The sequence below is a fragment of the Schistocerca cancellata genome, chromosome 2, assembly GCF_023864275.1.
Source record: "Schistocerca cancellata isolate TAMUIC-IGC-003103 chromosome 2, iqSchCanc2.1, whole genome shotgun sequence".
NCBI classification, from domain to species: domain Eukaryota; kingdom Metazoa; phylum Arthropoda; class Insecta; order Orthoptera; family Acrididae; genus Schistocerca; species Schistocerca cancellata.
This window is the reverse complement of record NC_064627.1, coordinates 180,544,286-180,556,419: the sequence shown is the minus strand read 5'-3', so window position 1 is coordinate 180,556,419 and position 12,134 is coordinate 180,544,286. Positions and strand designations below refer to the sequence as shown.

Genomic DNA, 12,134 nt, shown 5'->3' with positions numbered 1-12,134 from the left:
TGAAGCTACGTATGGTAACTATTTCTGAAAGTTTGTTTCTACGTTTCTAAAACAGAAAAAAATATTGCCTGAAATAAATAAGCTTACGCTATTATTATCTCCCTGCTGCCACCGCATAGGAGATATTAAAAAAAAATATGTTTGAAAGAGTAAATAATAACGAAAAAAATACACAAATTTTTCAGTCTTGCTTGTGATTCCAGTACAGATTTAGCTTCGATGGCTCAGCTGTTATTATTTTTAATAGAAGAAGTCTCATACCTATGAGAAGTCACGCAAAAGGTTGTGATTTTACGAATGCAATTAAAGATTTGTAGAAAAATGATTTACCTACGAACAATTTAACATCAGTGTGTACAGACGGCTATTCATCAATGACGGGCGTGAACAACGATTCGATAGCGTTGATTAAGACGGAGTGGAACTGACCAGATTTACTGTCCATTCATTGCTTATTGTATCAAGAATGTTTTACATGTCAAATTTCAAACATCACATGCAAGGACGGTATGAAAACTGTCATAGATACAAATTTAATTCGTGCACGTGAAATTAATCACCGAAAATTTACAGAAGTACTGGAGGAACTGCAAACCTGTTAAGGTGAGATATCCTACCTATTGCTGACAGCTGGCTAAGCAGAGACAAAGTGATGGAACGGTTTGTCAATCTGAAATAAGAAATTATTTTGTTCTTGTAACAAAGTGGTAAAAATTATGCTGAACTTGATAATGACGAATAGTGGACATTTACAGTATACTGTTTGATATTACACTAAAATCCAGCAAACTTAATTTGGGTTGCAGAGATCAAACAAGGTAACTGGGCAAATGACTAACAAAATATTTGAATTTTAACCCAAACTGCAATTGCATACGAGTTGTTCGGAAATTCCTGTTACATACTTCTAGGACTTGTAGAGGAACCTGTGTGCGGAAACGTACCGTTTCCGTTCTACGGCATTTTCAATTCAGATGTTTAATTCATCCACTTCCGTTTGAGGAACTGAATCAGGCCTGACGCAGTACAGTTGTTAGGTAACAATTAGAAAGAAGACATAACGAAACATCCATTTATCACTTAAGCACATTGTTTGTATTAACCTTTAAACATTATGTTTTTACATTATTCCACAACAAAAAAGAACCCAGCATATTGTACGTACAGAACAGTACTCATGCATTACAACAGCGGCTCAATGTGGCGACCACCAACGTTGATACAGATATTGTGCCTACGAAGTATGTTCTGGTACACACTCCCCATCCCACCTAGTGTCCCTTCAGTGTCTAGTGCAGTGACCAGAGCTCGTGCCAGCAGATCTTCCTCTGTCTCTACAGGAGTCTCGTAAATGAAACTTTGCGTAAGACCTTACAAGAAGTAGTCAGTAGGAGTTAAATACGGCCATGCGGTTGGACCACCTCGATCTATCCATGTTTTACCATATCGTCTGTTGAGATGTCTCCTAACCTCACGTGGGAAGTGAGATGGTGCACCTTCAGACTGAAATCACATTTCCTGACGGACATTCAGTGGCGAAACTTACGTTTTGTAGGAAGATCAAGCATGCAGGATCAGTAAGCTTGAGTGGAAGAAGAAGTGGACGCTTTGCACATCTGAACTGAAACCATCGTAGAACGGAAACGGCACGTTTCCGGACTTAGGTTCCTATTCAAAATATTATGTACTCACCCGCCTGTCTACAACTACCAAAAGTTTGTTAGGGGAATTTCGGAACACCCTGAGTAAATGAACTTGAAGAAAAAGATGTGGCTAGTTTTCCAAATGTTGCTAAGCTCCGATCAGACTTACTCATCGCCGAAAGTGTTCATCAAGACATCGCGTACTATTTGAAAGAATATATTTCATCACCGCACAGAACCCTTGGCATGTTGAACATGATGATATCAAATTATTCCGCCAATTTGGGTTTCATAAAACTCATGTGATATATGCAGTTATCGAACTGCAACACGACGTAGCTTAACCCTTTAATGCATACTGTAGCTGATAAGCTACAGACCTCATTTCTTCGATTTATTCCATATGGAGAAACATTTTCGATCAAATTCGTTATGTAGCTAAGTGTATACACTCCGCTGCAGTTTCTAGTAGTTCTTCATAGCGATCATAGATGGCAGGACGAGCTGAAGCAGTTCGACAGTGAGCTGTATGGACATACTGCCAAGTGTGTGTTTTGGCGGAAAGTTGAGGTGTGTTTTTGGTGTTTGTGCACTGATTTCTGGGTTTGAAAATTACTTTTTCATTTTGAAAACGTAAGTAGATATGGTGTAAACAGTTAATTCGAGTGTCTTTGCGATAGATTTGAAATGAGGCCTGTTTTTGTGTATGTAGCTTATCAGCTACATTTTTCATTTACTGCATTTCAGGCGCTGACGTAAAAATGTCTCGAAAGAGTCAAGAAGAAATGCTTATGGAATGGTTAGAGATTCCACTAAGCAGTGATGACGATCTTGAGTGTTTCTCTGACGATTCCATTCAAGATGAGACATATGTTGCTCCAGAATCTGTTGATTGTGATAGTGACAGTAGTGACGAAGAAAGTCAAGTACCAGTAATTAGGACTGAAGATGTTTCTGGAACAAGACAATCTGATGTTATAATGAAGGAATCGACGTCACAGTTGTCTGATAATGCTCTGAAACTGCCATGCAGCAGCAAAAACGTTACCAAAAACAGCAGAAGTGTGGTTTGGAAAGATAAACAATTGATTATTCCCGAACTGCAGTCAAAATTTCATGGCAATACTTCGTTACCAGAAGAAGTAATAAACTTAAATATTCCATACCAATTCTTCAAACATATATTTCCATCTAAATTGTTTGATCTAATTGTCGAAGAGTCTCATAGATACAGTGTGCAGTGTAATCCTGATAGACCAATAGATTTATCCTGTGATGACATAAAAAAATTTATAGGCATCTGTCTCGTGATGTCAATAGTTCATGTACCTAATACGAGGGATTACTGGGGAGAAGTTACTGGTACTCATCTGATCAAGACAACAATGACAGTGAATCAGTATGAGCAAATACGTAAGTTTCTTCACTTCAATGACAACAGTGCAATGATACCCAGGGGTGAAAAAGGTCATGATAGACTCTTCAAGATAAGACCCATAATAGAATTGATGAGATCTCGGTTTCAAACAATACCTGTTGAGGAGTGTGTTTCTGTTGATGAACAGATATGTTCAACAAAGGCTAGAAGTTATTTGAAACAATACATGCCAAACAAGCCTCATAAATATGGATACAAATTATTTGTTATTAGTGGCATATCTGGTTATGCCTACGATTTTGAGATTTTCACTGGAGATGAAAATGAACCAGAAAAAAGAGTGACTGGGGAGGAAGACTTGGGAGCAAGTGCAAATGTTGTAGTTCGACTCAGTAGGATACTACCAAGAAATATGAACCACAAACTGTACTGTGACAATTATTACACAAGTCTGCCACTGCTTGTATGGTTACATAAACAAGGAATTTACTCACTTGGGACAGTCAGAAGAAACAGAGTGCCAGACTGCAAGCTCCCTTCAGAAGCTGAGCTGAAGAAAATGGCACGAGGTGCATCAGTAGAGCGCGTCGCAACAGTGGATGGTGTCGACATATCAAATGTAGTGTGGAAAGATAACAAGAGTGTGATGTTGCTTTCCACACTTGCTGGACAGCAGCCTATTCATGAAGCAGGGCGGTATGACAAAAAAACAAAGTCAAGAATAACAATACCTTGTCCACAAATAATTAAGCTCTACAATAAACATATGGGAGGTGTTGACCTTCTTGACAGCATAATGGGTCGACGTAAAATTCTTGTGAAAAGTCGAAAATGGTATATAAGATTGTTTTACCATCTCCTGGACATGGGAGTAGTCAATTCCTGGCTGTTGTATAGGAGAGTAGCAGAAACCAAAGGGATTAGGAGAACTATGAAACTCTCCGAATTTCGAATGGAAATTGCTCACTGTTTGTGTCGCTCAGGTCAAACTTCAGCAAAACGTGGAAGGCCAAGTAATGAACTCGAAAACCAAATACAAGCTAAGAAGACAAAGGGGCCCACAGCACATGTACCTCCACAAGATGTAAGGCTGGATCAAGTAGGTCACCTGCCTTCGTACTTGCAAGTGAGACAGAGGTGCAAAATGCCAGGATGCAAGGGATTTTCCTGGGTTCAGTGTAATAAATGTGCAGTTGCATTGTGTTTGCACAAACAAAAGAACTGTTTTCAAACTTTTCATGTAAAGTGATTATCACATGCTTGGGTACAAACCTGTTGGAACTAGATACCTTATTGTTCATATCTAAAAGTGTATAAAATATACAATAAATGCTCAATATTTACAACATTAATGTCCTATTTATTATTTTAGGATTTTTCCCTTCCTATACAAAGTATTTAATCATAATCAACAATTAAATTACGAGAGATTTGGTCAAAATTGAGGGAGCAAAATAAGCACATTTATTGTGGCTCGTAAGGTGTTAACTCAAAATGTAGCTGATCAGCTACAAAGCGATTTTCAACAATAGTGCTTTGTTAATTTAATTTAAAAAAATTTTAAATATTTTTTTTCGAAATGTAGGCACTATAAACTAAACATGGTAATTTTTACAGCTTGAAATAAAAAATCATGCATTTAAGGGTTAAAGCTCTATTTATAGAACATCATGATACGCAGGAATTCTTTGAATTTTGGTGATGTGTGTCTAGCAATTATAAAAATTTACAAGACTGCGCACAGTTTAACATTGTTTCCTTCAACTTACCTTTGTGAAGCTTCATTTTAAAAAATTAACTGCTTGAAAAATAAATATCGTAATCGGTTGTTCAGTCATTTGGAAGATGCAATGAGAATAGCATTCAGTCCAAACGACGCAAATATAGAGACAGCCAAAAACCTACATTGCAAGTCATATTAATTAACAATTTTATTTTTTACTCAAGTTTGCTTTGGAATTAGTAAGGATAAAAATCCAGATTTAAGAACAAACCTGTAGCTTTCGGATATAGCTTTCGGCATGTGGAGGTTATCAGAAACGAAGGGACTTTTCGGCTTTTGTCATTGTCAATGTTTGAGATTAAAAGCGCTAGAATAAAGTTTATGTGGCCATCTGAATAACGTAATACAATTTTTAATGATACAACTGGCTGATATTGCAAGAAAGTTCTATGCAATCAACATCAGAAACAAATACACTAATCACAGAATCCTTTTTGATAGTGACTCAAAATGATAAAATTACTAATGTGTCCCTTCCTTTTCTGCAGCTTTCAGATGCACCTGTTAAGCGACATGAACATTATAAGATTACACAAGTCAGATTAACTTTATTTTCACAGAGATTTTAGTTTATTGAAAACTGATCAGCGGCACTTTATTTTATTTTCTACACCCTAAAATATGGTGGCAATCATTTTGTGAAATTCTGTCAATGGCAAATCCCGTCATTGTCATGTTACCAAAACGATTATTACAGTCAGCAGTTCGGTGCCAACGACTCCCATGAATATTCAATGAAAATGTAAGCGTCAAAATGCCACATGCCAACTATAGACTTCCATGATTATATCCCTCAAAGTCTAACTGTTGTCAAACTCGCTCGCAGCATTTTAAAATTCTTATTACCTGTACTGTGAGCTTTTAATGTCATAAACAAGGCAACTGCACAATAATGTCATTCGACGAAGAAGTCAGGCACAGTCAGGATTCGCGAATGGTAAGTATTCATTCTTTACCGGTTTCGAAAATACATTTCCATTTGTTACACGTATTAATGTTTAATGTTTTCCGAAGAAGGATAACTGATTTATTTCCGAATCCGGAGAAGAATAATACTTACCATTTACAACTGTTGGCTATATCTGGCTCCGTCGTCGAATAAAAATGTAGTGGAGGAACTGCTGCACCCGCACGATGAGTTGACGTATCACTTCAGGGGCGAAGCTTGGTACAGGAGCAGATAAATTTGTCACTGCAGGGTGAGGGGATATGACAGGAAGAACGTTTTCTTATTTGTCTTTCGGTGCTGAAACGGGCTTGTTTGTGCCTCGTACCAGTCACCTGATGTGGCATATATTTCAAACGGAAGTAACATGAATTAGTGAATGCGGATTATAAAGACGATCAGCTTCAAATGCGCTACATATTTATTGCAAGGAGTATGAAATAAAATTAAGGCTGTTTTAGTAAAGTGCAATGACTAAAAGAAAAATTACATTCAAAATGTTTAGTAAACATTTGTGTATCATGTTGCATAATGTATTTAAATAGAAGTACAAATAGTGTTACTGTACATCTTGATCTGCGTATATACTCTGCAAAGCAACGTGAGGTGCATGGTGGCCGGGGGTACGTCCGATTGTGCCAGTTACTATGGTTTCTTCCTGTTCCATTCACGTATGGAGCGCAGGAAGAATGATTGTTTGAATGCCTCTGTCCATGCAGTATTTATTCTAATCTTATCCTCACGATGCCTAAATGAGCAATACATAGTGCGGTTGTATTATATCCCTAGAGTAATCATTTAAAGGCAGTTCTTGAAACTTCGTTAATAGAATGTCTCGGGATAGTTTAGGTCTATCTTCAAGAGTTCAAAAATGGCTCTGAGCACTAGGGGACTTAACATCTGAGGTCCCCTAGACTTAGAACTACTTACACCTAACTAATCTAAGGACACCACACACATCCATGCCCGAGGCAGGATTCGAACCTGCGACCGTAACGGCGCGCGGCTCCAGACTGTAGCGCCTAGAACCACCCCGGCCGGCTATATTCAAGAGTCTGCCAATTCAGTTCCTTCAGTATTTCTATGACATCTCCCACGGATTAAACAAACCTGTGACCATTCCTGCTACTCTTCTCTGTATACGTTCAATATCTTCTGTTAGTCCTATCTGGAACGGGTCCCACAGACTTAAGCAATATTCTAGGATGGGTCACACAAGTGATTTGAAAGTGATCTCTTTAGTAGGCTGATTGCACTTTCCCAGTATTCTATCAATAAACTGAAGTCTACCACCTGCTTTACCCAAGACCGAACCTATGTGACGATTCCATTTCATATCCCTACAGAATGTTACACCTGAGTATTTGTATGAGTTGGCCGATTCCAGCAGTGACTCACTGATATTTAGTCATAGGATACTAAATTTTTTTTGGTTTTTTAGTGCAAAATTTTACAAGTGTGAACATTTAGAGCAAGTTGCCAATCTGTGCACCACGTTGAAATCTTGTCAAGATTTGACTGAATATTTAAGCAGCTTCTCTCAGATAGTACTTCATTATAAACAACTGCATCGTCTGCAAAAAGCCTGATTTTACTATTAATATTGTCAGTAACAACAGATTCAGAAGGATGTAGGTTGCAGTAGGTACTGGGAGATGAAGAAGCTTGCACAGAATAGAGTAGCATGGAGAGCTGCATCAAACCAGTCTCTGGACTGAAGACCACAACAACAACATGTCAGTGACAGCACTTCGCCAGGCAATTATGGTTCAGCAATTTTTGGGTCGGTGAGGGAGGCTAAAAAAGAGACCAGTTAGCAAGAAGCATTCCGAATGGTGTCGACTTTTAAAGCTTAGAACTTGCTGGCAGCGGAAAACCTGTCACAGTATAACTGATCTATTGGGAATCATAACATATTAATTTATGTACACTACTGGCCATTAAAATTGCTACACTATGAAGATGACGTGCTACAGACGCGAAATTTAACCGACAGGCAGATGATGTGATATGCAAATGATTAGCTTTTCAGAGCTCTCACACAAGGGTGGCGCCAGTGGCGACACCTACAACGTGCTTCCATGAGGAAAATTTCCAACCGATTTCTCATACACAAACAGCAGTTAACCAGCGTTGCCTGGCGAAACGTTGTTGTGATGCCTCGTGTAAGGAAGAGAAATGCGTACCATCACGTTTCCGACTTCGATAATGGTCGGATTGTAGCCTATCGCGATTGGGGTTTATCCTATCGCGACATTGTTGATCGCGTTGCTCGAGATCCAATGACTGTTAGCAGAATATGGAATCGGTGGGTTCAGGAGGGTAATACGGAACGCCGTGCTGGATCCCAACGGTCTCGTATCACTAGCAGTCGAGATGATAAACAGGTGTTCATTGGACAAATATATAATACTAGAACCGACATGTGATTACATTTTCACGCAATTTGGGTGCATAGATCCTGAGAAATGAGTACCCAGACAACCACCTCTGGCCGCAATAACGGCCATGATACGCCTGGTCATTGAGTCAAACAGCGCTTGGATGGCGTGTACAGGTATAGCTGCCCATGCAGCTTCAACACGATACCACAGTTCATCAAGAGTAGTGACTCGCGTACTGTGGTGAGCCAGTTGCTCGACCACCATTAACCAGACATTTTCAATTGGTGAGAGATCTGGAGAATGTGCTGGCCATGGCATTTTCTGTATCCAGAATGGCCCGTACAAAACCTGCAACACGCGGTTGTGCATTATCCTGTTGAAATGTAGGGTTTCACAGGGATCGAATGAAGGGTAGAGCCACGGGTCGTAACACATCTGAAATGTAACGTCCACTGTTCAGAGTACCGTCAATGCGAACAAGAGGTGACCGAGACCTCACACCATCACGCCGTGTGATACGCCAGTATGGCGACGACGAATACACGCTTCCAATGTGCGTTCACCGCGACAATCATTATGCTGTAAACAGAACCTGGATTCATCCGAAAATATGACGTTTTGCCATTCGTACCCAGGTTCGTCGTTGAGTACACCATCGCAGACGCTCCTATACGTGATGCAGTGACAAGGGTAACCGCAGCCATCGTCTCCGAGCTGATAGTCCATGCTGCTGCAAACTTCGTCGAACGGTTCGTGCAGATGGTTGTTGTCTTGCAAACGTCCCCATCTGTTGACTCAGGGATCGAGACGTGGCTGCACGATCCGTTACAGCCATATGGATAAGATGCCTGTCATCTTGACTGATAGTGATACGAGGCCACTGTGATCCAGCATGGCGTTCCGTATTACCCTCCTGAAGCCACCGATTCCATATTCTGCTAACAGTCATTGGATCTCGACCAACGCGAGCAGCAATGTCGCGATACGATAAACCGCAATCGCGATAGGCTACAATCCGACCATTATCGAAGTCGGAAACGTGATGGTACGCATTTCTCCTCCTTACACGAGGCATCACAACAACGTTTCACCAGGCAACACCGGTCAACTGTTGTTTGTGTATGAGAAATCGGTTGGAAACTTTCCTCGTGTCAGCACGTTGTAGGTGTCGCCACCGACGCCAACCTTGTCTGAGTGCTCTGAAAAGCTAATCATTTGCATATCACAGCATCTTCTTCCTGTCGGTTAAATTTCACGTCTGTTGCACGTCATCTTCGTGGTGTAGCCGTTTTAATGGCCAGTTGTGTATGAGGGCCTGGTGAGAAATTTCGCCTGAAGCTATGCAGCCACATTACTGTCATGCTGGTCCTTCTTCAAGACAATTCTCAGCGGCATTCAGCAGGGCCAATGAACATGGTCCTGCATCGTTTTCAGTTGTAAATGTTTGATTACCCACAATACAGCCCGTAATTGCCTTTCTCTGAGTTTCATCTCTGCTCACATGAACCTCTAGTTATGAAGACAACATTTTAGCAAAGACAACGAGCTGCAGGCAGCTTAGAGAATTGGCGGAAGGCACTGGCGGCTGCCTTCTATAACGAGGGTATTGGAAAGTTGATACAACGCTACGATAAACGTCTAAGTCGGATCGGCGACTATGGAGATAAGCAGCTGGAAGTTGTAGCTAACTGTTGCAAATAAAACAGATTTGATTTTCACTGTGGTTTCCATTTCGCGACCTATCGTTCCTTACTTTCCGAAGAGCCCTCGTATGAATGCGTGTTGTCTGGTCTTTCGTACTTTAATCATTTAATTCTAACCACCTGGTAAGAAGCATATACGATTTTGAAGACTTTACAGTGGCAGCCTTGCAATGGGACAAGGAATTAACTAAAAAAACTCATGAAAGACAATGAGAAATCTAATCAGAAACAATGAGAAATCTAATCAAAAACAACGAGAAATGTAAAGGAGTATAGGAACATTTTCTAGAGAGTACATGGAATGGTTAATGGAAATGAATGAAAAGAAATCGAGATTCGGTGGATATGATTACCACATTGCAATCAGTAGAGGGTGATGCCGTATTCTCTCGGTGAAAAACAACGTGATTGCATGAAAGCAACCACCACAGTTGCTGCTTTTTTCCTAATGTGAAACGTGCTGACCAAACCAGATGGTCTTAACGACGACTGCTCTCAGGCTGGTGGGAAGCAAAGCGTGCATACGAAAATGGCGGTAAGTGTCGCACCGCTAATATCCGCGATGTATACTCATCGAAGATGGGACAAGAGCCGTTGGAATTATGAAATTAATTTTATTTTGCCCTCTTTCTTTGCGGTAAGGAAGGCATGGACAGTCGTTGCTATGCTGTGCACATTATATGCCTTCACAATGTCCCCGAATTATAACATCTCCCTCCAAGGGCTCCGAACTGGAGAACAGCTGTTCATGAGAGAAACAAAATGAGCTCTCACAGAGCTTTAAACTGGTCGGTCCTCGTCAACTGCCTTATTCACCGCAGGAAACTTCCTTGCTCAGCAGTCTCTGAAGGAGGTGCTGGCGACACAGGAACTATGGCGGCTCAGCTGCGAGTTGACCCTTCTCGGGCTCAAAGTACAAAGCACGGGCTGCCACACATTTACTTACATACTTCACACACTGACGTTACAAAAATAAAACACAACAGTACACATAAAGAAAGGACTTGAATTTCCTTAAAACGACGTTTGCTTGTAATCGCCTTTCTTCCCACAGTGGCATGCCTCAATTCCACTCTTGCAGTTACATCACGATTGACAGTTTCATTGATGCAAAAAATACATCTCTCACTCGATTTTCCCTCGATACCAGTGTTCAACTACAAACTACATATTTTCCTTTCCTTTTTTAGTTTCCAATGAGTGTTTTACATTGTTCTCTTTGTTTTTGTCAACTTGTTTTGTTTTCCTTCATCTTCGATTATTTTCATCGAACTAATGCTGCCGGTCAAACGCCTTCTGATCACAAGTGTCGTCTCCCTGTCCAGTAACTGTTCCCTTTCTCGCAATTTCCTAGAGTCACTGGACGAACTTGGATTCGAGAGCGACAGTATTGTTGTGTTCCCTCCAGGGCCCTTTTACGTTATTAAGAACTAACAGTTTCAATGTTGGATTGTGTTAGCTTTATTCTATCATGAATATTGTTTTAATCTAAGTGGTTGGCCTCAGAGAGTGTTAATATTCGTGTGTGTGTGTGTTTGTGTGCGTGTGTGTATACTGCTTCTTAACAGTGTTACCCGATGAAGCTAGCCTACTCTTTTGCAGGACACCTTCTCTGTTGGAGGACTTCAGTGTGGTGGATCGATCTTCGGACCCCTCCGGCAAGTATTTGTGTTTTTGTGTGTATGTGGGGGTGGGGGAGGCTTAGTAATGCGCCAGCAACAGCCTGTTGTGCATGGCAGTCACCTCTCAGGTGTCTCTTGCCTCTAGGAGAACAGCCCAAATGCTGCTGCCGCCTTCGTCATCCACTAGATACGCGTCGGGATATGTAGCCAATACTTTCCCATATCTCCTCGACAGTTTTGGAAGCTATCTCCTCCGTTGTCCGCGGCTCGTGGTCTTGCGGTAGCGTTCTCGCTTCCCGCGCACGGGGTCTCGGGTTCGATTCCAGGCGGGGTCAGGGATTTTCTCTGCCTCGAGATGACTGGGTGTTGTGTGTCTTTCATCATTATTTCATCCTCATTCACTCGCAAGTCGCCGTAGTGGCGCGAGGTGTCTCCCGGCCACCAATGCCATACGTTCATTATCATTATCTCCTCCGTTTCCATCTTGGAAAGTCCAACAACTAGACAATTGCAAACCACAAATACATGTGAATAAATGGAACACAATACCTTGGGTGTACACATACATAAAGGAAATAGAACAATCTCACTCTTATAATTATTACATAATGACAATTTAACTGGTCATGCAAGTAGCATAAGAAAAACACTCGTAAGCAGTACTTGAGAAATTAA

General features: G+C 40.9%; 1 protein-coding gene across 1 annotated transcript; it reads left to right on the top strand.

The window, feature by feature from the left end:
* The first annotated feature begins 2,404 nt into the window (after nucleotides 1-2,404).
* Nucleotides 2,405-11,646, top strand: LOC126152298 (piggyBac transposable element-derived protein 2-like). Its single transcript, XM_049915998.1, has 2 exons — nucleotides 2,405-4,120; nucleotides 11,605-11,646. The coding sequence occupies exons 1-2, from the start codon at nucleotides 2,405-2,407 to the stop codon at nucleotides 11,644-11,646; spliced, it is 1,758 nt and encodes a 585-aa protein (XP_049771955.1).
* The last annotated feature ends 488 nt before the right edge of the window (nucleotides 11,647-12,134 follow it).

Excerpts from the sequence above, each read along its gene's own strand:
- LOC126152298 (XM_049915998.1), top strand. The coding sequence starts at position 2,405 with ATGTCTCGAAAGAGTCAAGAAGAAATGCTTATGGAATGGTTAGAGATT. Across the intron at positions 4,121-11,604 it reads AAGATGTAAGGCTGGATCAA|GAGAACAGCCCAAATGCTGC; the intron begins GTAGGTCACCTG and ends TCTTGCCTCTAG.